The sequence below is a fragment of the Gavia stellata genome, chromosome 29, assembly GCF_030936135.1.
Source record: "Gavia stellata isolate bGavSte3 chromosome 29, bGavSte3.hap2, whole genome shotgun sequence".
NCBI lineage: Eukaryota > Metazoa > Chordata > Aves > Gaviiformes > Gaviidae > Gavia > Gavia stellata.
In genome coordinates this window covers 3,265,989-3,289,981 of record NC_082622.1, presented here as the reverse complement: position 1 = coordinate 3,289,981, position 23,993 = coordinate 3,265,989, and the positions used below count along the sequence as shown (strand labels likewise).

Below are 23,993 nucleotides of genomic sequence, written 5' to 3'. Positions count from 1 at the left end.
ACTCTCCGCGCACTCTCTTCTTCCTTGTTCTTCAGGCAAAAAAAACATAATGAAGAGGCCTATGGGAACGTGTGGGCTGTGTTCGGAGCAGTCCGGCTGGGGTTGCTTGGTGTCACACAGCGGTGTTAAACACCCCTCCAGCTCTGACAGCGGCAAGGCTGGAATGAAACAGGGTCGTGATGAACAAGCCTTCGCCTGCTACTTGGAGGCGACAAGGCCACTTCCAGGCTGCGGGAGATTTGCTATGCAGCAGGTGCTCTAGCAGTGAGCTAGTCCTGCTCTCCCAAATTCCCCTGCATGAAAAATGTTGCCTATCTCAGTTCTGCTGTTGCTTGCCCTGGGTGAAATGCTCTTCCTCCTGCGCTTCTGCAGTTTTCCGCTTGCAGTGCAATCCCGGCCTGCCCTCTGCTGGTAAAATCCCAAAGCTAAGGAAGAGAAATCCTAAATCAGGGTCAGCATTTGGTTCAAAACTTATCATCCGTGTTAAAAAATGGATCATCTTTTATGATGACCATCAGCGACTGAGATACCACTTAGACACAAGGTAGCAGAGCGGCTTGGGAGGCCTCCGGGTGATGGATCTCACACCAGCATCATCAACGGGGATGGACTGGCGAGGTGAAGACATTAAAAGATGTAACCTTAGCTCCAGGCACTGCTGAAGGTCTTGAGAGGGTGAACTGGGAGGATGTCGGGCATTGTTGGTCACCAGGAGCAGCTGCACTCGTGTGTTGAGGATACCAAAAGCAGTGGGGTCCCTGGGGCAGTTTTGGGCCCTCACGGGCAGAGGGTACCCCCAGCGCATCAGTCCTTGTTGGGAGTGAAAAGGACTGAGGAGGACACAGGACTGTAGTTGTCTGCATGGTGTCCCCTGGGAGGGGACGCAGATGTCAATAAATATTTTTCAAATAAATATGTTTCAATAAATATGTTTCAAATAAAAGTCATTCTCAGTGTAGCCACAGCGGCTGCTTGCAGCCAAAGGGCGTTTTATGTGGAAACATGTTCTTCAAGCTCTGTTGTGTTCTGACTTTAGCTGTCAGAGCAGGAGCCACTCTGAACACTGTCCACAGCTTGTCTCAGCCCATGGTTTCCCAGCTAAGGAGATGCCAGGCTGCAGAGGACCGAGCTGCGAAACAGCGGCAGGCACCAGATGCGATCCCACCACTGCATACCAGTGCTGCCTCTCAGCACCGCCAGCTGTTGGGAGGAAGATGAGCTCAGGAGGAGGATGATTTGTGTCTTTGGAAAAGAACCTGATCTGAAAGTATTGCAAAATATTACAATTAACTTTGCTATTTATACCTTTTATTCTGCTACTCTTGATTATTCCACTGTAATGAAGGGATAGGTATTATATCCCATTTTTACGGTAACACCGTATCCCACTTTTAAAGCAAATTAAAGGCAATGTATCATAGAATTGAAAAGTCACAGCAGACCAGCTACCAGCCTCTGCAGACTATCTTAGTCCCCCTTAACAGGACATCCATGGTGCCTGAAGGTCCCTGATGAATCACTGAATCCCGTGCTGTTGTGTCCTCACGCTCTGCTGAAGATGCTGGAAATAGATAATTACGGGTCTCCCCAGAGCTGCATCTCGTGAGCGTGAAGCTGAGGGACAGTGGAGGGAGGTGAATCCCTCTCTTGTTCCAGCGGCTTTCTTCTGCATTCAGAGTTGTTCAACCCTCACCCTGGGAAGAGGGACTGACCGCTCACTTCCACGGGGAGATGTTGAGGACCCTTGGTCCTGCTCCAGGACGGCCCATGATGTGAGCTGGCGCAGTGCTGGGCCTGCCGCAGGAACTCGCACTTATTCGAGGAAAAATTATGCTCTGAAGAGGAGGAGGCTGTAGGAACGGCTCCAGCTACAGCCACTCCTCATCTCACTGCCAGCGACACCTCCAAAACCGTAGCTTGGAGCAGCAAGAAAAATTATCCCAGAGGAATTACTCGCTCTCCTGGTGCATTCCTCTGCTTGTCCTGCTTCTTGCCCCCGTTCCAGCCCCACAGCCTCGCTCTCTCCGGGACGCTCCCCCGGACCCCTCGTGTTTCACGGCGGGACTGAGCTGCCCCGGGAGACATCCACATGCAGAGGATGGGGATGGGATGGAAAACAACCCCAAAACCACCCTTCTGGAGGGTGTTGCTGTGGGTACGGGTCCCTGCCAGCTGCCCGCAGAGGATCGTTTCGCCCTAAATCTGGCCCGCTGTCCCTGTGCAAGGACAAGACTTCGGTGTTGCTAGAGCCGCCATGGGATCAGTACATGGACTGAGCTGTGAGGCGCACGGCTCTTCTCCAGATGCCACCCGGGCGCCATTTTTCATGGCAACCACATAGATTTGAAGGATTAGGAAGCTGTTGTGCTTATTTATTGGGTTGGGTGGTGGCTTGGGGGAGGTGGACATCCCTGAAAGGTGAGGGGTGGATGTCCTTGGGCAGCCTGAGGAAAACCAGGTCTTGCTGAGGAGCGGTGAGGGGCTGGGGTCTGAAGGGGAGCACCTGGCAGTGTGGCACTAGTCCCTCTTAGCACGTGTGCGTCGTGAGGGGCCAGAACCGCCCGCGGAATTTGGGATTCCTGGAGCTGGGAGCTGTTCGGGAAGAAATGGAGGCCCGGCTTGTCCTGGGGCACATGCGGAGGCCGGAGCCAGGGCGATGGCAGGGCAACCCTGAGGGGCGGTGGGCCGCCATGTCCCCGACGAGGGTCGTCGACTGGCGACCCCAAAATGGCGGGCGGCGGCGCCGCCGCGGGAGCCGCGAGCCCCCTCAGCCCCCGCTGGCCCCGCCCCGCCTCCCCTCAGGCCGGGCGGGCGGCGGTCCTCCCCCCCGCTGGCGTCGCTGCAGCCGGCGGCGGCAGCGCGTCGGGCGGCGGGGGTCGCTCCCCGCCGGGCCCCGCCGCCTCCTCTCCGCGGCACGGCGGCCCGCTCACGCCGCCGCGGCGGCTATAAAGGGGCGCCCGACGGCCGCCGCCGCCTCTCCGCTCGCCGGGCCGCAGCGCGTGAGTCGGTGTCGGGCCCAGCGCCGCCCCGGGCCGGGACCGCAGGGCAGGGAGGGCACGGGGAAGCGCGGGGGCGCCGGGCGAGCGCGGCTCCGGCCCGTTCCCTCCTGTCAGCCCGGCCGCCCCTCTGGGCGCTCAGCCGCCGCCTCGGCCGCGTGTTATTTATTGCCCCACTAGCGCCGATCTAGTTTATATATATATATATAAAAAATAAACCTACCAGGGAAGATTTAATTTTAAAAGAAAGGTTCGTATAAATATTTATGACAGAGAGGATTATTTTTCCTAGTCTTTTTACCTCAGAAAAATCAAACGGCCTCCCCTCTGGAGAACCGGGGCTAAATCAGACTCTTAAAGCAGAGTAAGGGACGTGGTTTTAGGGAGATCGAGGAGGGTTTTGCCCCAGAGTGGACAGGAGAAACGCTTAGGAGCTGGCGTATGAATTTTGGCTTCATATCCGAGCCCTGCTCTCCTGGAGGCTTAACTTTGTTTTTTGCTGATTTCCAGGCCTCTCCTCCCCCCTCAGCCACTCTCTGTCCCGGGGCCTTGGCGTGCCGTCCCCCGGTCCCCCCGCTGCGCCCTCCCTCCGGTCACCGGCCTCCTGCCAGCCCCCCTCTCCCAAGCTGTTCCTGCAGGCCCCTGCTTAGCGAGGCTTTTAAATAAGATTTTGAGTTTTCCCCCGGTTTAAATATTTGTGAAAAGCTTGACTTAAAGAAACCCCAGGAATAAAACCCTCTTAGTTCCCGTGGGGAGCGCGTGCTGGGTGGAAGATGAACACGGCTGCCAGCAGTTACCCGATGGCGTCGCTGTATGTGGGTGACTTGCACCCCGATGTCACCGAGGCCATGCTCTACGAGAAGTTCAGCCCCGCTGGGCCCGTTCTCTCGATTAGGGTCTGCAGGGATATGATCACCCGCCGGTCCCTCGGGTATGCCTATGTCAACTTCCAGCAGCCAGCAGATGGTAAGTGATATATACAACCACATCTACGGCTTTTTTTCTTCACTTTTATTCACTTTTTTCCACTAATCCACACTGCTGTTCATCTGTATTGCCATGTAGCTGCCTACCAAAATGTTACAGTTACACGGTAAGTAATGACTTGCTAGTGACAGAAGCTGGAATATTTTTTACTGCTTGGTGTCTACAAAATACTCTGCAAATGCACATCTTGGTAACATCTCTGATAGATACACCTATTTCTCTCTTACTGATATTAATCTTTGGAGACTTGGGTTTGTTCCAGCTCGCGTAAGAGAATAGTCTCCACTGTGTTCCCTTTCATTCTCCTGTAGGTTTGGGTTATTTGTGTGGGTCTTCATGCAGTCAGTCCTAGCAGAAGTAGTTCAGAGTAGTTCAGCCCTGGTTGAATGCTCATTTTGACTGGCTGAGCCTCTGGCTGCCCACTCACTCCAGTTTAATATTTGGGAGATGTGGTGGACTGCAGGTTTCTGTGTTTGTGCGAGCAGCCAGATGGGTCTCCCAGTCTGGGAAGTGGTATTCTTACATTAATGGGAAAGAAGATGTGTTGTTCAGTGCATGGGAAACCAGGTTGTCTCACATGCAGAAGCCAGGTTGATTTGCTCTTGCCAGAATTTTTTTTTTTTGTACTTTAATTGGGCTCCTGCTCAAGTAGGTATTCCAGAGCTGAAGCAGCAGTAGCGTATGAAAGATGGGACAGAAGAGGTCATTTTGGAACATGTCTTTTCTGGAAGAAAAATGGGTCAGCATTTTCTGCCCTAGTTTTCAGAGCATTTGCTTATTGACTGGTGCAAGTTTACTGCTCTGTGCTGTGATCTAGCAGTATCTATATGCGATTGAGACATCCAAACGATAGATGAGAGCGAACTTTGCCCTTGAATTCAGAATCAATTCACAACAGCACAGACTTCAGCAGCAAGTAGACTTTCCTTTAGCCTGTAGTAGGTTATCCTGCTTTACATTTTTACAGACAGCGGAGAGTGGTCTGTTTGTTGTACAGGGTAATATGTTGACTTTGGATCAAAGCATTTGTTGTGTGGAAAACAGAAACATTATTACAAAATTGTATTCCTGCAAACTAGCAGAGCCTCTGGGATTGAGCTCTTGACTGGAACGCTTGGATTTTACATAGTTTGTTGTGACTGTGTGCCATCCTAGCTTCCATCCTCTCCCAGGTCAAAGTACCTTATGCATGTCCTTTCCTTGGGATGCTGACTGATCTGATCAAGCACTTCTGATCCTTTCTCTTGCTAGGCTGATAAAAAGCTGGCTTGCACCCTGATGCATAATTTCTCATTCATGGAACTCTCAGACATGCTTTTTATGCAGGCTAAGCAATGTATTTATGTGTTTTAAAACTTCTTAGTGAGCAGGAAAGAACCTGAGAGCCTGTATGTGTGGTCCTCTCCTGCTCTGATGAACCTGTCTGCTCTGACTCCCCCTTACAAAACCACCTTGGTACCTTCATGTGCTGTACAAGCAAAGGTACAATTATCCAGGCTCACCTGCCTTTGTCTAGGCTATGATCTCATTTTTTAGGGTAAGAGAAATAAAAACAAGCAGCGGAAATAAAGCCAGGAAGGAACTCAGAGCTTGGATTAGATAAATGTTGGGGAGATGAGGTGAAAACGTATAGATGAAGTTCTCTTAAAGTAGATAAGACCTGTATAATACGTGTAGTTATGATCTTAAAAGGGAAGAGTGGCTAGTCACACGTGATTGCTTTAGCAGAAAGAAGTTCTGCACAAATATGATGACAGGTGGCCTTCCAATATATTTCAAGGTAATCTTTTATGGTAATAAATAGGCAGGAACTTAGAGGGAGGTTGCATCATTCTGGGCTCCTGGTGAGGCAGCAGACATTTTAGGAAGTCCCAGTACTTCAGGTCATACTTTGTCAAAGTAAATGGTGTCTTGTTACTGGTAGGTCTTAGAAGGTCAAGTGATTTAAACCTAATAATTGAGTTTGTATCAGGAAGGAGAAATATTCAAACTCATCCTGCCCTCATGAAGACATCTCTTCTGAAATGCTACTAATTTCTTCTGTCTGGCAAACTGCAGTGTGTGTTATTTTGCATAAGTAAAAAACAGCTGCTGTACTAAATGTAATGCAGCAGAACATAAACAGATAATTTTGGAAAGGTGAGGCCATTGGTGGTGTGTTGCAGTCTCTCCGAAACAAGGACCTGATTATGAAGAATATAATTCTTATTGTCAAATGCAGAAATTTGGCTTTTGTTTTGAAGGTAGCAGTACTCAGTACTGCCTGCATGAGGGCTTTCTGAAAGAAGGATGGATCTGTATTTTCTTCCAAGAATGCATAATCAGAAATGCATTTGGACTTCATTTTACTAAATCTGTGAAAGATAGGGGGTGTTCTGTAGCCCTGTAGGGATCTGTTTTGATTTATGGGTTATAGGAGATGCTACAAAATACCACGTAAAAGTAATCAGGAAGCTTTGTGCTCTGAAAACTTTCAGGGAAGTTCTTCTGGACACATTGTTAGTATGCTTGAAGTGATAGCAGGTATTAAAGAAGTTGATGCATGATAGTTTGCATTTCCCTGACACCTTTTGTGGAAGGATGAGTGCTTCATAAATCTGAAGAAAACAATGTTTTAACTTTTTTGTGTGGGAAATAAGACTCTGTCAATATGACTAGAGAAAGACCATAGAACAAGTCAAGTTGCTAGAACTCTTCCCCATTACTTGGGGCCACCAGGAGATCACACTGTCGCACCCTGAATGTTCTCTGTACTTCCAGAGTTCCTGTGTCCAAATTGATTCAAAGCTTGTGGTTTTCTTTATGTTTTTGTTACTAATGGAGTCATGCTTGACCCTGGAAGGGGTTACTTTCTCGACACGCATTGTCTAATTGATAGTCTGCTGCAGAGAGGTTATTTTTAGTGAAAATAAGCTCTGCTGTTTTTGATTGCAATTCTTTGGTGTAGTAACCAGTGAACGCTGAATACTGAATCTGTCACACTGTGATAGGCCGATTAAGGAAACACTTCAAAGTTCTGGCTAGTTCAGGCTCAGCTGTGGTTGTTAATATTTATTCTTTTTGACTGTGAAGAAGGGAAGGAAAACAAACTCATTTCACTTGAAAGAAAAGCTGAATTTCCTTTTCCATGTGTTCCTCCTGCAATTTAATTGCATTCCAGGGTTTCATAACATTGACAACAGTCATGACATGACAACTCAGATAATGAAGCAGAGAAACTTTAATATGGCTATACAGATAAGCTGTTCTGGAAGTACAGAGAAAACAGAACATTTCCCAAGCCAAGAAGGAACCCAGAGCTGGGATTAGATAAGTGTCTCTGAAGAAAGGTGTAGAAGAGTATAGATAAACTTTTTGTCTCTTCTCTTCCCTAAAGGAGAGAAGACAATGTAAGAGAAGACCTGTGTAACAAAAATGCAGGTGTGAAGTTAGAAGGGAAGAGTGGTTACTTATATATGTTTCATTGCCAACAGCATTTTGTTCTAACTTCAGCGATCGAGGGTTTTAAGTCTGTTCTGCATGCAACATCTTTTTTTAAAAAAATCAGTGGTTAAATTTGTGCTATGTGCTTTTGTTGCCAGGTCTTTTTTTGCTTAGTGACATAAGCGAGATCCTGGAGGTTTGCAGAGCAACCATCTTTGCAGAATAAAACTCCTTGTACAGAGTTTCTCATGGGGGAAGCTTGGTGTGTGCATGTGGTTATCTGTATTTATGCTGCTCAACCACAGTTGCTAATTCCAGCATTGTGTTAGCTCTGCATCAGGGAGCCTGTAAGGGAGATAAATTACTTTGAGGCCTAAGGCAAGCTGCAAGGAGCGTTCATATGCTTTCCCTATCCAGAAGGCTATGGATGAGGAATGAAAAGGAAGCCTGAAAGGGGTTAAGAGTGTGTATAATGTTATATATGAGTTGCAGTTGAGTCTGCTGGAAGGATGACAGGAACCAGTGGGAGAGAAACAGATACAGGAACCGAAATGGCTGAAGCTTTGTGGCTTAAATAGAAGAAAATGAGAAGGTGTTTGCTTAGATTAAGGAAATGAATCAGATGTGTCTAGTCTGAGTCATTCACATAACTCATGCTGATCCTTTACAGGTTTTCTTAGGTACTGGTGTAATGTGATTGCATTCCCACCTGTGGGTATGGCAGACCTTCTTCAAATCAGGGAATCCATCTAGAGCTTTGTTATACCACTGCTCACAAGAAGTGTCTGAGTGAATTTCAAGCAAAGTATAATAATAGAGTGGAATACTAGCAAGCTATTGAAAGAGCAGTGCAATAGTATCTGCTTAAGTATGTGCTTAGGAAGCTTGAAAGAACTGGGAGTAAGTTCATAACTAGTCTATATCTCCGTAGTCGCTGCAGACTGTTTCACAGTTCCCTCTGGTTGCATGCCACTGCTTCATCTGCTTGTCACCTTTCAGCAGGAGCCCTGTTCCTGCTGCAAATGGTATATACAATTAGTTTGTGTCCTTGCCAACGCATACCTCTCCCTGCTATAAATAAACACTGCCAAATTTGACGAGCTGGACCAAGTCGCCTGCTGAAGTGCCTACTAGGAATGGACTGCAGGAAGAACCTCAGTTGCATTGATTCAGAGTAGCAGCTGAGGAATCATTTTAGCATGGCAGTTAATTGCATTTAACACCTTTGACTAAACAGAGCTGGTAGAGTTGTAGCAAGGATAACTTTCCTCCTTAAATAATGATTTTTTTTTTTTTCCAAGCCTGACTACTTCAGGAATGAAGTCCATCAGAGCTTGTTTTCCAGCTGAGGGTACGTTTGAAGGACTGGGGAAAATAGCAACAGCACCACTTCAATTTAAAAAGCAACAACAACAAAAAACATTTTCAAAGCACATGAAAAATTCTGAGAAACTTCTGTGCAGTAGTTGAAACTGACTTTGGGGGTAGGGAGTGCAGAAGACTTTTCTAGGCAATGTGTCACTGGAGTTGCTAGAGATAGTTCCGTGAAATTATGAGTAGTTACTCTGGTTGCACTAGCAGTCACATGAAAGGAGAAAGTGTTCAAATTGGCGTTTTCCTCGAATTTGCTGTTCCTGAAATCTAATCAGCAAGTATCATTGGGTAAAGGTGGCCTGGAAGAATTGAGACAAACAAATCTGGAGAACTTGGGTTCTGCCCTGTTAATATTTCTTTATTTTAATGCTTGTCTGTCCCTCTCTTTCCCTGCTTCATGCTGGGAATGAACAGTTTTTCTTTTTCTGTGTGCACTCCGTGCTGGGAGTGTTTTCTGGCACAGAAGAGTCCCAAGCATCTCAATTTTATGAACAAGATCCTAATGTGTGTACGTAATGATCCTTTTAATATATCAGTAGGTAGCAGAAATAGAATCGTGGAGGGGGGTTTCAGTGTAGGTTAGAATGACAGTGCTGGAGTTTTAGAGTTTAGATAAACACTTCTCTATTAATCAGATCGGGTATATGGACGTTTTTTCAGAGTTTTGTCCACTCTTGCTGTTATCTTTAGATTGAGCAACTTGCAAATCATTTTTTGGCCACATAAGTTGTAGAGGCTGACTCATGTCTTCTTCCCAGCCAGCCATGTGTTCATGCACATTTTCCCTGACCTGACAGGGAGATGATCCTTTTCTCTTAATAGAAATGAGTACGGGTAGATGTGAGCTTCATGAAAAGCAAACAAGCCAAACAGTCACTTTTTTTTTGTTACTTCCCTTTTTTCCCCAGGGTTTCCTGTATTTCGTTTCCTTCTTTGGGTGGAGCAATTTACCTTTATAATAATTAAGAATATAACTAATGAACCCCGGGCATTTTGACATTCGTTTTGCCGTGGTTAAAACATTACTATCATGTAAATTTAAAATAGTCTATTAAACCTATTGTACACTTAAACATGTCTAGTGACCGTCCCTTCAAACATTGAGTTAAAAAGTCATTGGAATTGATTGCCTGTGATATTACCCCAAATGGCTTCATGAGCTGAGTAAAATTCACAGAAAACAATCACTCACATGATGGAAACCTTTGTTCTTTAACAAACCACAGAAATCTGTTCTTGACTTCTCTTGCAGCTGAGCGTGCTCTAGATACCATGAATTTTGATGTGATCAAAGGAAAACCCATTCGCATCATGTGGTCTCAGAGGGACCCCTCCTTGAGGAAGTCAGGGGTTGGGAATGTCTTCATTAAGAACCTGGACAAATCCATTGATAACAAGGCACTTTATGACACGTTCTCAGCTTTTGGGAATATTTTGTCCTGCAAGGTGAGATGTGGTTACTTTGTCCAATCCTGTTATAGCAGTGACATGATCAGACATGTCCAACGTAGGAAGCAAAAGGGACACCTTTCACCAAGCGAGGAGTGGAGTCGTTAAAAGGCAGAGTTGACCAAAAGGTCAGGGATTGCTGAAGTTATGTCAGATTTGGTCATGAAGTGTGCAAGTCTGAAATACAGATAATGGCTTCTTAGTGTTGACCCTTGGCAGTAACCTGTTTTTGCATGCTGGCCTTTGTCTGAGCATGGCAGAGGAGAAAATGTGTTCAGAGAGCTGACTTTTTTTCCTTCCACATACCTAGGTGGTGTGTGATGAGAATGGCTCTAAGGGCTACGCATTTGTGCACTTTGAGACCCAGGATGCTGCAGATAGAGCCATCGAGAAGATGAACGGCATGCTGCTAAACGACCGCAAAGTGTGAGTGTCACAGCCAGAAGCAGCAACGATCGCATGAACCGTGATGCATCTCGGTATTAACAGGGACACACAAGGCACTGGTTCTCCTGGCCCAAGCCTTGGCCTGCTTCCTCTCCACTACAGGGCTGGTGAGTGACCCTGCCCAAGCCATGGCCTGCTACCCCTCCATTACAGGGCTGGTGGGTTTCCCTAACCAAGCCTTGATCTGCTAGTGGGCTGGGGTGGGTTTCTGTGGCCAGTACTCTCTCCACTGCGGAGCTGGGTGGGCATCCTTGTCCGACTCTTTCCGCCATAGGACAGGTGATTTTTCTGGTTGGTCTGTGCTCTGTTTGTCCTTCTCCTGTCACCCTTTCTTGTCCCCATTCCCAGCTCCTACTACACACTCATTTTTTTGCCTCACTGCAAATCACACATTGTTTTTCCACTCTTGAAAACAAGCTGCTGATTGGGATTTTCATTCTTTCTTACAGATTTGTTGGGAGATTCAAGTCTCGTAAAGAGCGGGAGGCTGAGCTGGGAGCCAAGGCAAAGGAATTCACCAACGTTTATATCAAAAACTTTGGGGACGACATGGATGATGAAAGACTAAAGGAACTCTTCAGCAAATATGGTAAATACAGAAACTCTTTTAATGAGGCTGTGAATTTCATGACCCATGGTAGTTTAACAGTGCTGCTACTGTCTGTATAGCTCTACGTGGGTCACTTTGAGGCTGAGGAATACAAGGAGTTGAGGTGTGGGTAGTAGTTCTGCCAAATGTTGGACAGGAGGCAGAGGCTGACCAGCAGATGAGAGAGAAGGCTGGGGCTATTACATGGAGTTTAATAGTCTTGAAATAGTTTTATGATATTTTACTAACCCTGTCCCTTGGTAACAGGTAAAACTCTGAGTGTTAAAGTGATGACAGACCCCACTGGAAAATCCAAAGGCTTTGGCTTTGTAAGCTTTGAAAAGCATGAAGATGCTAACAAGGTATGACCATTTTTTATGCTGCTTGGGTATCTTCAGAGAAGAAAAACTTGGTTTATCATAGGAGCCTGTTATTAAAATGAGAGAAAATTCTGCCTCAGGCATAACCTCTTCTAGACGTGAGGACTTGAACCTTTTGCACTTTACTAGTTTCGCATTCGAGGATAGCTTGGCATTTCTCCAGATTACTAGATCTAAACAGAATGCAGTGGTATAATCAAGAATGTTAATTGCTGAAGAAATACCACAATGCAGGGCTTCAGGAGGAGGAAGGCATCTAGAGTGAGAACATTGCTTAGAAATGGTCTCTAAGCAGTATGCTTATTAAAATTTGGCCTTAATTGCAAGAAGGGGTGGGGATAAATTCACAAGTTGCTGTTAGTCCAGCACTTACAGTGGTGTTGTCAGCATGGCCTCTCCTGCTAACTTCAGTTTGTCTTTAATTAGCCTGTTGTTACATGGAAGCAGTGCAAAGGTCATATGGCAACCTTGGTTTATTGGCTAACAGGCGGGGATACAATGTGAGCTTTGGACAGTCCTGTTCTTAACAGGATCAGTGCTGTCTTGCATCGGCAGTTGACAGTTTCCTCTTGAACCCTCTGTCCAGGCAGTAGAAGAAATGAATGGAAAGGATATCAATGGGAAAATGGTATTTGTAGGCCGAGCACAGAAGAAGGTCGAGCGCCAGGCAGAGCTGAAACGGAAGTTTGAACAGCTAAAACAAGAGAGACTCAGCCGGTACCAGGTGAATAGTCTGTTCCTTTTCTGACTTGAAGCACCGTTTTCAGTCTGTTGGTAGACTTGAAAGGAATTGACAAAGTAATCAATCGGTCATTGTCCTATGAGATATCCTGGGAGTTAAAATGTAAAGGCGACTCTGTGGTATTTGGGGGCAAAGGGGGCATCAGGGCATGGTCTTGGAAATGAAATGTTTAGGACAACATGAGAAAACAGTCATGCAGTCCCCTTTATTTTCAAATGGGGATACCTAGAAGGATGGAAAGAGGCAGCATAACCCTATGCTGTTGTCTCTAATTTATGGCAAAACTGGGTCATGTCAAAGATCGCATCTGAATCTTTCTCACTCCTTGCCATATAGTGCTGGACTGGGGACACGTGATGCAACAGGAAAGCAGAGGAAATCCAGACAAGCTTCCTTTCACCACAGTGGGACTTGTCTCTACGCCTTTGCAACATTTATCGCCTTCAGCTTCGGGTGGTACTAAAGGAATATTATGCTAAATTCAGAGTTTTCAAGCAAATTACAGATCCGGCAGATGGATGCTAACAGTCGATGTGCTCAAGATTTTCTTCAATGTTATGAATGTCTTACTGCCCTTTCCCTTCTAGGGTGTTAACCTGTACATTAAAAACCTAGATGACACTATAGATGATGAAAAACTGAGGAAGGAGTTCTCACCTTTTGGGTCAATAACAAGTGCCAAGGTATTGTGGGGTTGGGGGGGTATTTGGATTTTAAATCCTGTAGAAGAAACTGTTATCAACATGGGATTGAAGGGCAGTTCTTCTGTCCCCTGGTCATTGTGGTCCTGAGAACATCTGGACTAGTAAATACACAGATTTCTTTGGGTCTCGGTGGGATTTAACTGAAAACTTGCTTCATTCCCTCATGAGAAGAGGAGGCAGGAAGTGGCAAACATGCTTGTTTGAGATGACTCCCAATAAGCATGAAATGGCATTTCCCTACGTGCGTTTAGAGGCTGCACCAAATCTTTCCCATTCCCTACTGTGAAGTGTGGGCCTGGGGACACATGGTGCTTACAGAAAAGCAGAGTAAATCCAGACAGGTGACTTCTCATTCATTGAGTACCTGTCTCTACACCTCTGCAACAGTTATGTCCTACCTACCTGAAATCTGCCATTTATCTTAGGCTAAGTTGCTGTAATGGTACTCCACTAGCAATTGATCTTTACTGCAGGTGATGCTGGAAGATGGACGGAGCAAAGGGTTTGGCTTTGTCTGCTTTTCCTCTCCAGAGGAAGCTACGAAAGCTGTGACAGAGATGAATGGGCGAATTGTGGGCTCAAAGCCGTTGTATGTTGCACTTGCACAAAGGAAAGAAGAGCGAAAGGCCCATCTAACTAATCAGTACATGCAACGCATTGCTGGGATGAGAGCTTTGCCTGCCAACACAATTATTAATCAGTTCCAGCCTGCTGCTGGGGGATATTTCATGCCTGCTGTGCCCCAGGTAAGCTGAGCTAGTGTGGTTTTTTAACCTGTCTTGGAGCTTTGATGGTTCAGCTGCAATCATCTCATTGAGCCTTTCTTATGCCTGTAAGCAAATAACTCCTAAAGAGGGGTGCAGTCAGTGGAGTTAATTCTGTGACTTCCCTGTTCTCTTAATGTGACTTGAGTGTTGAGTCCTGGCAACAACTGCCAAAACATGTTGTAAACGATGTTTGTTATTCAGTTAGATGTTGTCTCTGAGCTTGTCTGATCTTTCTTCAGGCTCAGAGCAGACCCACTTACTATGCACCCAATCAGATGACGCAGATGAGACCCAACCCACGCTGGCAGCAAGGGGGAAGACCTCAAGGTGAGCATGCTAGAGACAATATTTTGGTTGTATGACCCTCTTGGCTGTACTTTCCAACAAGAACAACGCATGCTTTCCTTTCTGTGCACAACCCCAACCTGCTTTCTGTAGCTGACTGTCCTGACTTGCCAGTCAGTTCTGTTTTGAGGATTTCCCCTCATTTCTTCCATTAGGCTTCCAGGGAATGCCAAATGCCATGCGCCAGTCTGGACCACGGCCAGCACTGCGCCATCTGGCCCCTGCCGGCAATGCTCCGGCCTCTCGTGGCCTCCCTGCCGCTGCCCAGCGAGTTGGTAAGGTGTCTGCTGCCCAGGCTCTTCCCCTCGTCTGTGGGGGAGGAGGATGCTATTGAGACTTCTGCTTCCAAAGATGGTTGTCAGATATGGATAACCAAAGGCCACCCGGAGCAAGGGGCAGAGACAGCACCTGAATCTTTCCTATTCCTTGCTGTGCAGTGCAAGTCTGGGGACAGTTGGTGCTACAGCACAGCAGTGGAAATCCAGATGGGTTGCTTTCCACTGGTTTGGAACTCATCTCTACAGCTCTGCAACACTTAACACTCAAAGAAAAAAAAAAAGGCTTTGTTAGGTTATGGGTATTGTTTTCAGAGTAGAGCATCCAGATTCATTTTACTCCAGTGAGTAACTAGAAAATATCTTAAATGCAGGATGTGGAATGCATGGTTTAGTTTTGGGGAGAATAGCCCCTTCCTAAAGTAGCCAGTTGCATTTTGGAGACACCAGTTTCTAAAGAAGTGTTAGACTGTGCAGGGCATAGTCTGAATTCAGCAGTTAATACCAGACATCCCAACTTGCTTGCATGTTGCCACAGGTGTTTGTAATTCTGTTCTTCTCTTCTTTTGCAGGCGTTGGCACCACAGCGCAGAATTTAGCTCCTCGTCCGCCTGTAGCTGCTCCCGCTCCCAGAGCAGTTCCTCCTTATAAATATGCCTCAAGTGTCCGCAGCCCACACCCAGCTGTACAGCCTTTGCAGGTAACACAAGGGTCTGGGCTGTGAGGTCCTGCAGTTACTGCAGTCCAATGGGTTTTCTGTGCAACTAAAGTGTTTTTACAGAAACTTCAAGCTACTTTTATAACCCAGACAGGCATGATAATACGGAATTTAAAAACCTGGCAATTGTACCTTTGCCAGGAGCAACCTAGTTGGTTTATCTGTCTTGTACTTGAAGCCCTTTTTTACCCAGATTTGCTGTAAGGATTTTTTTTTTTGGTTCTTTGCTTTCCTATTTTGCAACCATTCATTCTCTCACCTTTTTGCCAAATCCTCGCTAAGGTATCATTGAAGGTACAGTTTGCTTCTCCCACAAACCTCTGTACTGTAAAAAAAAAGGCATGGATGTTGCTCTTTCTCAATTGCGATACTTGTTTCACAATGTTTGATCCAGTTTTTGTAAGAGATTTACAGTGCCCATGTGTGACATTAGGGGGTTTTGAGTTCAGGACTCAGAGGGAGCATGTTTGTGGACGAAGGGCACCTTATCTGTCCTTTTCTGAAACTTAAGTCTGCTGTAGGGTTGACAAAGATTGTGTTTTAGAAGGAGGGAATATCTTAGGTTGTCTCTAAATATGAAGCAATCGGCCTAGTATCTATTTCAGAACCCTCATGTCTGCCCTTCTATAGGCACCTCAGCCTGCAGTACATGTGCAGGGACAGGAACCGCTAACGGCCTCCATGCTGGCTGCCGCCCCTCCCCAGGAGCAGAAACAGATGCTGGGTGAGTGAAACTCCGGTTCTTAGAGATTGCGTTTTACTTTGGAAATCCCCTCAGGTTTAAAAGATGACTTTGTAATTGAAACTCGGCTGTCTGAACTCTTTTTTTTTTTTCCCCCCCCAGGAGAACGTTTGTTCCCTCTGATTCAAGCTATGCACCCCAGCCTTGCGGGGAAGATCACAGGAATGCTGCTAGAGATTGACAACTCGGAGCTGCTGCACATGCTGGAGTCTCCAGAGTCCCTCCGGTCAAAGGTAGGCAGGCCCTTTCCTTTAGATGGGGTGGATCATGGGAGGTTTTGGTCAGGAGAACAGGTCTCACTAGGTAACTTCTCTCCCCGAGGTGGAGGAGGCTGTTGCAGTGTTGCAGGCTCACCAAGCCAAGAAGGAAGCTGCCCAGAAGGTGGGCGTGGTTGCCGCTACCTCTTAAACCAGGAAGACTGGTGAGTGTCTCAGTCCTTAGCTTCACTTAAAAGCTTCCAGAATCAGAGTAAATAAAGCATTATCGTTAGTGAATGTAGCCAGTCTGGAGGCCCGTGTAGGTTGGTGCAGCACTTGTCTGCTTTTAGTCCGCTCTTTAAAAAACAAAACAAAAAAACCCTAATGCAGTTTTTCCCAGAGAATCCTTGTTGTAGAGAAGCTTTAGAAATATTCTTCAGAAATCTTATTTTAACTAAGCATCAGAAAGATGTTGCATAAGTCCCTGAAGTGTTCCTAGCAGTTGACATGTCAAGGAAGGAATAACGTATTGAGATGAGCCTCGTGAAACTGCTAATCTGGGAAATAAAATGAGACGCAAGATGTTCTAGTGACTTTGAGGCTAAGTAGGCTGTTAATGCCCATTCCTTACCCTGACAATTATCTGCCTACAGTATATATTGAAGCGCTGGTGTCAGGAATGTCACTTCACTGCATAGGTCTGCCCAAGGAAATGCTGTTTCCCGGGTGCGGAGCTGGCTCTTGTTTACTTCTGAACAAGGTTTTTGATTCTTTGAATGCCTCTGCTCGCTTTGGATGGTCCAGTTTTCTGTGGGTTGTCTGGAATTGACATCTTCAGTGCTTTTTGTGAAGCTGTTGTGGTCAGATGTCACTACTCAAAATGGTGAAGAATGATGAAGGGTTCTTCTATTTTCATCCATGTATTTCTTGGTGGCTCCAGTCACGGGCTTCTCTGCTAAAGAGTTTGAGTTTCTTGTCAGAGGATCAGAAATGGATATTATCCGCAACTGTTAACACCTTCTCTGTACCTTGCAAATTATGTTGGAGTCCTGGTTTGTGATGCTGGGGAGTTCACTGGCCTGGAGGGAGGTGAGCTGTGTGTAGTAACTTGTCATCTTTTCCTCTAGGATGCAAAGAAGCCAAATAGCCCCTTCATAGACATCAGCTCAAGACGTTTGAAGATTCTTCACTGTCCTGCAGATCTCAATGCCATGCATCATATCACATAGTTATATTGCATTTTGTAAATTAATCTTGAAGATCTTATTTAAAAAGCCAACTCTGAAGCTCTAGATTTCCAAAACCAGAATTGGGCTTGCAAGCTTTTCCTTTGTGGTTGGAACAGAGTTACCCTTTGTGTCTTCTGAGCAGGACATTGAGGATTTTAGGTTGAAAGTATTTTGTGGTTTTGGTTTTAACTGAACAATCCAGTTTGGAAAGTCTGGAAAGCATTTATCAATAAAGGAATAAAAACTTCCACTGTGTTTGTAGGTTTTTTCTCTAGATTTGATAAGTAAATGTGATGTAGCTTAGTGTAATTAAACTGGCAGGCAGTGGTCATATGATTGATACATTAAAATTGTGATTTAATTGAGTTATTCTGCTTGTTAACTTTGGACAACCCCTGTTTTGAAGTAGCTGTGTTAAAATTATGCCATAGGATGATTACGTTGGGTTTGGTTAGCGTCTGAATGGGAGATGACTATACCCCAGCAGGGATCAGATAGAAGGGTCGGGGAGGTATTTCTCGAGTGAAGTGTAAAAGGGGTTTGGCTTCATCTGCTGCTGGAGAGGAGAAACTTTGCTGTTTTTGCACGTATTTCTACGTTTTCAGCTGGATGTTTTCTTTAAGGGTTCTGTCATTATAGGACAGTTGGTTATTTTATCCTCTAAAGGTGGCTGCATTTTGGAGGTGGGGTTCATACGTGGCTTGTGAACTATTTTGGGTGATCCTTTGGGATAAAAGGTGTTAAGTAAGTATATAGCATGCAGTAATTCTGAAGGAGCGAGCGGTCGCACTCAACACTACAGTGCTTCCGCGGCAGGAACGCGGCTCCCCAAAACACCTTGGAGGTGAACACGCCTGCTCCTTAGTGGAACTGAGGCTTGAATTGTTTGGAAAACAGTAGGAGCTGGTGGATGGAGCGTCCCAGGAGAGCAGCTTTCTGTTTGCGAGTGCGGCTGTGCCTGTGCCCGCCCCCTTCTAGTGAAATAAGCCCGACGCCCCCCGGAAACGCTGTGGTGGACGGCCCCCTCCGCGCAGGGAGCTCAGCCCCTTCGCCGCCCCTCCCCTGTGCCCAGTGCACCCGGGGGGGGCCGCTCGCAGCCGCCCCGGGCGGAGCGCGGCCCCGCGGAAGGGCGGGCGGAGCCGCCGCGCGGTTCCGGGGCGGGCCGGGCCTGGGGGAAGATGGCGGCCACCAAGCGGGTGCTGTACGTGGGTGAGTGCCGGGGCCGCGGGCTTCCCCCGCGCGGGCCGGGCTCGGCAGGCGGTGACCGCTGTCCGCCCCGCAGGCGGGCTGGCGGAGGAGGTGGACGAGAAGGTGCTGCACGCCGCCTTCATCCCCTTCGGGGACATCACCGACATCCAGATCCCGCTGGACTACGAGACGGGTGCGTGGCCCGGGGCGGGCTGGTCCCTACGGGGGGGGGGGGGGCCGCCTCCCGTCGGAGCATCCCCTGGGAGCGGAGCGGGTTGGGGGGGGGGGAGCTCTCCGGGGTGGTTTGCCCTGGGTTGGGGGGGGGCCGGGACCCCGTCGGAGCATCCCCTGGGAGCAGAGCGGGTTGGGGGGTGGTTTTCCCTGGGTTGGGGGGGGGCGGGACCCCGTCGGAGCATCCCCTGGGAGCGGAGCGGGTTGGGGGGTGGTTTGCCCTGGGTTGGGGGGTGGCCGCCTCCCGTCGGAGCATCCCCTGGGAGCGGAGCGGGTTGGGGGGTGGTTTGCCCTGGGTTGGGGGGGGGGCCGAGTCCCCGTCGCCGTGGGAGCGGCGTGTCTTCGCTGTCCGTGACCGCTTGCTTCTCTCTCTCCAGAAAAGCACCGGGGATTCGCCTTCATTGAATTCGAGCTGGCAGAGGTGAGAAAGAGGCAAATACTTGAGCCCCTCGGGGCCTCCTCTTCCTCCCCTGGTGTTTTTGGGCCGCATCCTCATCCCGCTGGGCACAGCAGTGTTGCGCTTGCTGGAAGCAGGCAGGGGTCACCCGCCGCAGCCTCGGGATTGTTCTCGAGCAGCGGGAGCTGCCCTTCTGCCTTTCCCCGCTCCCGCTTTTCCCATTTTTCCTCTGGGCTGAAGCACGGCCGCTGCCGTGCCGCTGCTCTCCTGCTGTCCCCGGAGCTCAGCAGCAGCGGGTGGGTTTCTTGGCTTCGTGGGCAGCACGGGCTGGCGCGTATTTGCCGTCTTACAATCTGTCCTGGGCTTCATACGCAAGATCTCTCCTCCTCTCTCAAATACTGGTGTAAGCGATAAAGCACTGTACATAAAACGGGTTTACTGGATTGATTGTGGGAAGACGAACCCCAGATACGTGTTCGGATACAGCTCTTGCAAGATCCCTGAGTTTTTACAGCCCTGTGGTAGATGAGGTTTAGGAAAACAGTCCCTTGGCAATCTTTTGTTATTAAATGCTGGGGCACGTATATGCTGAGCCTTGTTTTTAAAGGAAGAGAGAGAAGAAGCAATAATAATGATTTTCTTTCGCTTTTTTGGCAGGATGCGGCGGCAGCTATTGACAACATGGTACGGACCCTGTTCCCACGCGCCTGTGGAGACGTGTGGCTTTGTCGTCTTCCCAGTAGCACGGAGCGAGGCCCTGTGTGGCACGGGCTACAAAGAGAAAGCAAGCTGTTTCCCTCTGACCTCTGCAGGGATTTGGGGGGCATGGTGACTTTTTTTACCTTTTGGTGGGCTTTTTTCTGCTTTTTTTCCTCTGCAGAACGAGTCCGAGCTCTTCGGCAGGACAATTCGGGTGAACTTGGCCAAACCGATGCGAATTAAAGAAGGATCATCCAGGCCTGGTGAGTTGGTGCCGGGGGAGGGGAGAGCATCCCTGTGGATGTTCCGAGCTTCGTGCATCAGCCTTTCAGTTTTCCCAGACCCTGAGGCAGAGATCTCTGCCCTGCCTCCCATGCAGGGATCTCGAGGATCTGAGCAGCATCGTAATAACCCAATAACGTAATAACCCAATAACGTAATAACCCAATAACCAAAAATATTCCCCAATTTCTTGGATGGAAACACTCTTGGCTGTATGTCTAATTGCCTTCCTGCCCTCTGACAGGGGAAAGCACGCACATACACACATGCCAGGCAGAATTACCCACACATCTGGCCACATCTGTAAAAGCAATTGCCCTGCGTGGGGGTAGTCGCAGGGAACAGGCCCTGAGCTTGCCCTGCCCAGTGACATGTGGCATCTCTAGGAGGAAGAAGAGATGACTTTGTCCCTTATTTCCCCACACGCCGTGTCTTTTGGGGTAGGCTGCTGCCAGCCGAGTGCTCCCACGTCTCGGGTGCAATCTGCTGCCAGCGCCGTGCTGCGCCCCGACCACTGCAGCCCTGTGTGTGCTCATGCGTTGGCCCTTTGCTTTGGTTCCTGTGCTCTGACCCTTCCTTTTGCCATCACAGTCTGGTCGGATGACGACTGGCTGAAGAAGTTTTCGGGGAAGACTCTGGAGGAGAACACAGAGGAGGCAGGAGCAGAAGCCCCCAAAACAGAGGTGCAGGAGGTAAGAAAAACAACCAGAGCCATCTGTATCCCTGTTGTCCCGAAGGCTGAGAGCATGGGGCCGGCTGTCTCTGGAGGCAGAGCAGAGGAATGTCATCTCAACTTGTTTTTTTCTTTACCTGCCCAGGGTGAGCCTCCTGCTAAGAAATCCCGGGCCAACCCTCAGGTTTACATGGACATCAAGATCGGAAACAAACCTGCGGGGCGGCTGCAGATCCTTCTGCGCTCAGATGTGGTGCCCATGACCGTAGGTGAGGAGAGGGTCAGCCTCTCCAGCTTGGTGGCTTCCAGCTGCCACACAGCTCTCACTTCTCTCCCCCTTGCCCCCAAACAGAGAATTTCCGCTGCCTCTGCACCCACGAGAAAGGCTTCGGCTTCAAAGGGAGCAGTTTCCACCGCATCATCCCCCAGTTCATGTGCCAGGCCGGCGACTTCACCAACCACAACGGCACCGGAGGCAAATCCATCTACGGGAAGAAGTTTGATGATGAAAACTTTATTCTCAAACACACGGGGCCAGGTAGAGCTATCTCCCCGGGCAGGGGCTGGAGCGCAAAAAGGCTCAACATCATCTAGGGGCCACACTTGGGCTGTTTTGACCTAGACCGTGTTGATAGTAGCAGCCCTGAATTATAATCTACATTGGCCAAATGCTTCTGCCACGGTGTAATCTGCCGCGGTCAGACCGTCGTGTATCAGCGGCATTCAGCAAGCGGAAATGCATCGTTCGCTCTCCATCCACGTACTGTTAATTTCTAGTATTACGTAATGAAGAAAGAGTTTCAAAGCTGCTTTCCTGTTTGATTTTAAAGGAGGAAAGTTGCAGTGTGACTATGAGAAGCAGCAAAAAGCAAGCAGGTTTACCTCCATACAAACAGCTTTTCTATTACTGCAACTGAAAATTGATGAGCAGTCTCTACCCCTTTCCATCTTTCATGCTTGCAGGTGTTCCTCTCTCGGCATAATCGGTTTCCACTAGTTTCCGTGGAGTTTAATATTCAGGGGCTCTCCTAAAACTGGCAGCGTTTTGCAGGGCCTGGGAATGGGTTTGGGTTGAAGTAGTGGCTCACGTGCTGGAGCTCATCCCTCCCTCCCCAGCCATAACACTGCACTTCTTGATCCACAGGGCTGTTATCCATGGCAAACTCTGGCCCAAACACCAACGGCTCCCAGTTCTTCATCACTTGCGATAAAACAGACTGGCTGGACGGGAAGCACGTGGTGTTCGGGGAGGTGACGGAGGGCATGGATGTGGTGCGGCAGATCGAGGTAGGTGCCGGCAGCAGGGCGGTTGGGGCAGAGCCCACCTGCTTCCTGCCCTCGGACTTCATGCCTTTAATTCCTGCTGCTCTTTTCTCCAAGGCTCAGGGCACCAAAGATGGGAAACCGAAGCAGAAAGTGATTATCTCGGACTGTGGGGAGTGCCCGTGAGCTCGGCTCTTGGAGGGGGCTGGAGGGGGTGAGCCTGGCCAGGAGGGGCTGGGGAGCCGGCTGGGGTGGAACAGCCCCAAACCCCCGGGCACTGCCCGGCTCCTGCGGCTTCTCTTGAAATTCCTCTGCAAAGCTTGGCGTGAACGTGCCTGCGGACAGCGCTGCGGGGGGGTCCGACCCACCCAAGGATAAATCGCTTCTCAGCCTGCGCCGTCCTGTGCTGCCCCGAGCGGGGCAGGGCCAGCTCCACTGCTGTGTTCTGGAAAGACTTTATATTTGGTAAAAATAAAACTAGTTTTAAAAATACTGAGCACCTACCCCTGGCTGTTAAATTCTCCCTGTGTGAGGATGGTCCTTGCTTTTGAGTAAAGATGCTTTTTTTTTTGTATTTGCTCTCACCTTCTCAAATCCGGTGCCTAAATCCTGGCTCCAGGGGAAGGTACCTGTGCCGGGGCAAGAGCAGAGCCGAATCTCTCATGCTTTTTCCGCAGCAGGATCTCCTGGAGGTTGTTTTGGCGTGTCCCTGGCTCTGTAGTGTCCTTTCCCATCAGCAGAGGGAAGCAGGTCCCTGGCTGGCAGCCGTCCTGCTGGGAAGGCAGCCTGGTCCAATTCCATCTCCATCCAAGAGGGAGGGCATTTACTGGGATGTGTAGGTGGGAGAACAAGGTCTGGACAAGAAGTACCAGGAAATGAAGAAATGCTTTGGGTGATAGAATAAAAAAAAAAAGCGATGAGGCTGTAGGAAGGGGTTTAATTTCCAAACTCTGGTTTGCAGAGCAGGATAGCTGCGTACCTTTATAGTTCCCGTCTGCGAGTAGCTCTGGCTGTGCACCGTGAAGATAACCGCATCATTGGAAAGTGATCGATTGGGAGTTTCCTATGAAATTATGGCACTGGGTACTTCTGGGAATGTGTTTGCGGGGAGGAAGGGACGTGTGGTTTGAGCTGGTGCAGGCAATGGCAGGAGGGATGGGGCTGCCGGGGCAGAGACGAGGGTCAGGTGTGTGGGGCTGGGGTTTAGGGGATGTTTTTAAGAGCTTGTGCAATGGGGGATTTTCGGTTTCACCAGCCCAGCCGCTCACAGATCAGGCGTGTTGCTCTTCCATAACAAACACTGGGCTGCTTTTGTTCACTTGCTGGTTTTCCATGCTGTTCGGGGGTCGTGTGTTCCCCTATAACTGGGACAAGGTGAGATGCGGGCGCTCAGATGTGATACCTGAAAAAACAGGCAAACCAACCCAGCGTTTCCCTTCCTTGCTCCTTTCTTGCTGTTTAAATCTCAAATTTTTGAAGACGGACCTTGCAGACACCTTCAGCAACACCTGAACCAGGGAGAGCCCTCGCTCGACGGGGGAGTCGATGGAAGCCCTGGGCTCTTTGTCTACAGAAGGCGCCACGTCGCGCGGAGCCGCGATCGCATCCTGAGCTGGATTTCGTAACGAATTAGTTGGCAGATGAAATCTTTCCAAAGAGGTGAGACCTTTTCTCAGGAAGCCGGGCATCGGCAGGGAGCAGATCTTTCTTATTTTGGTGCTCGGCATCCTCGCAGATTTCTTGGTGGGTTTATTAGGATTTTTTTCCTTTGTGTTTGGCTAACCCAGGTTCATTTTTTTTTTTTTAGTGATGCAAGGTTCCCCAAGTGCCCAAGCTGAAGAACAGGCCAGGTCCTTTCCTTTTAAAATCAGAGCAAATAAATAACTTTAATCGTGC

The 23,993-nt window shown here is 48.5% G+C and overlaps 2 protein-coding genes and 3 non-coding genes across 5 annotated transcripts; all 5 read left to right on the top strand.

Moving 5' to 3' along the window:
- Positions 1-3,210: 3,210 nt before the first annotated feature.
- PABPC4 (poly(A) binding protein cytoplasmic 4) lies at positions 3,211-17,612 on the top strand. The gene is made up of 15 exons (XM_009815913.2): positions 3,211-3,962; positions 10,033-10,226; positions 10,540-10,655; positions 11,126-11,265; positions 11,533-11,627; positions 12,232-12,369; positions 12,975-13,070; positions 13,565-13,837; positions 14,098-14,185; positions 14,359-14,478; positions 15,051-15,178; positions 15,827-15,920; positions 16,041-16,171; positions 16,260-16,359; positions 17,263-17,612. Exons 1-14 carry the CDS (start codon positions 3,770-3,772, stop codon positions 16,344-16,346), a joined length of 1,893 nt encoding a protein of 630 aa, XP_009814215.2. The 5' UTR covers positions 3,211-3,769; the 3' UTR covers positions 16,347-16,359; positions 17,263-17,612.
- Positions 12,691-12,823, top strand: LOC132319676 (small nucleolar RNA SNORA55). The gene has a single exon (XR_009484530.1). It is a non-coding gene; the product is annotated as a small nucleolar RNA SNORA55 (small nucleolar RNA).
- On the top strand, positions 13,348-13,480 carry LOC132319675 (small nucleolar RNA SNORA55). The gene has a single exon (XR_009484529.1). It is a non-coding gene; the product is annotated as a small nucleolar RNA SNORA55 (small nucleolar RNA).
- LOC132319674 (small nucleolar RNA SNORA55) lies at positions 14,608-14,740 on the top strand. The gene has a single exon (XR_009484528.1). It is a non-coding gene; the product is annotated as a small nucleolar RNA SNORA55 (small nucleolar RNA).
- Positions 17,613-18,542: 930 nt separating the features above from the next.
- On the top strand, positions 18,543-22,322 carry PPIE (peptidylprolyl isomerase E). The gene is made up of 10 exons (XM_059830687.1): positions 18,543-18,573; positions 18,647-18,745; positions 19,161-19,204; positions 19,838-19,864; positions 20,061-20,142; positions 20,753-20,853; positions 20,980-21,103; positions 21,187-21,372; positions 21,979-22,121; positions 22,215-22,322. Exons 1-10 carry the CDS (start codon positions 18,543-18,545, stop codon positions 22,281-22,283), a joined length of 906 nt encoding a protein of 301 aa, XP_059686670.1. The 3' UTR covers positions 22,284-22,322.
- Positions 22,323-23,993: the final 1,671 nt, after the last annotated feature.

Excerpts from the sequence above, each read along its gene's own strand:
- PABPC4 (XM_009815913.2), top strand. The coding sequence starts at position 3,770 with ATGAACACGGCTGCCAGCAGTTACCCGATGGCGTCGCTGTATGTGGGT. Across the intron at positions 10,227-10,539 it reads GGAATATTTTGTCCTGCAAG|GTGGTGTGTGATGAGAATGG; the intron begins GTGAGATGTGGT and ends CCACATACCTAG. Across the intron at positions 14,479-15,050 it reads TGCCGCTGCCCAGCGAGTTG|GCGTTGGCACCACAGCGCAG; the intron begins GTAAGGTGTCTG and ends CTTCTTTTGCAG.
- PPIE (XM_059830687.1), top strand. The coding sequence starts at position 18,543 with ATGGCGGCCACCAAGCGGGTGCTGTACGTGG. Across the intron at positions 18,746-19,160 it reads CCCGCTGGACTACGAGACGG|AAAAGCACCGGGGATTCGCC; the intron begins GTGCGTGGCCCG and ends CTCTCTCTCCAG. Across the intron at positions 21,373-21,978 it reads TCTCAAACACACGGGGCCAG|GGCTGTTATCCATGGCAAAC; the intron begins GTAGAGCTATCT and ends CTTGATCCACAG.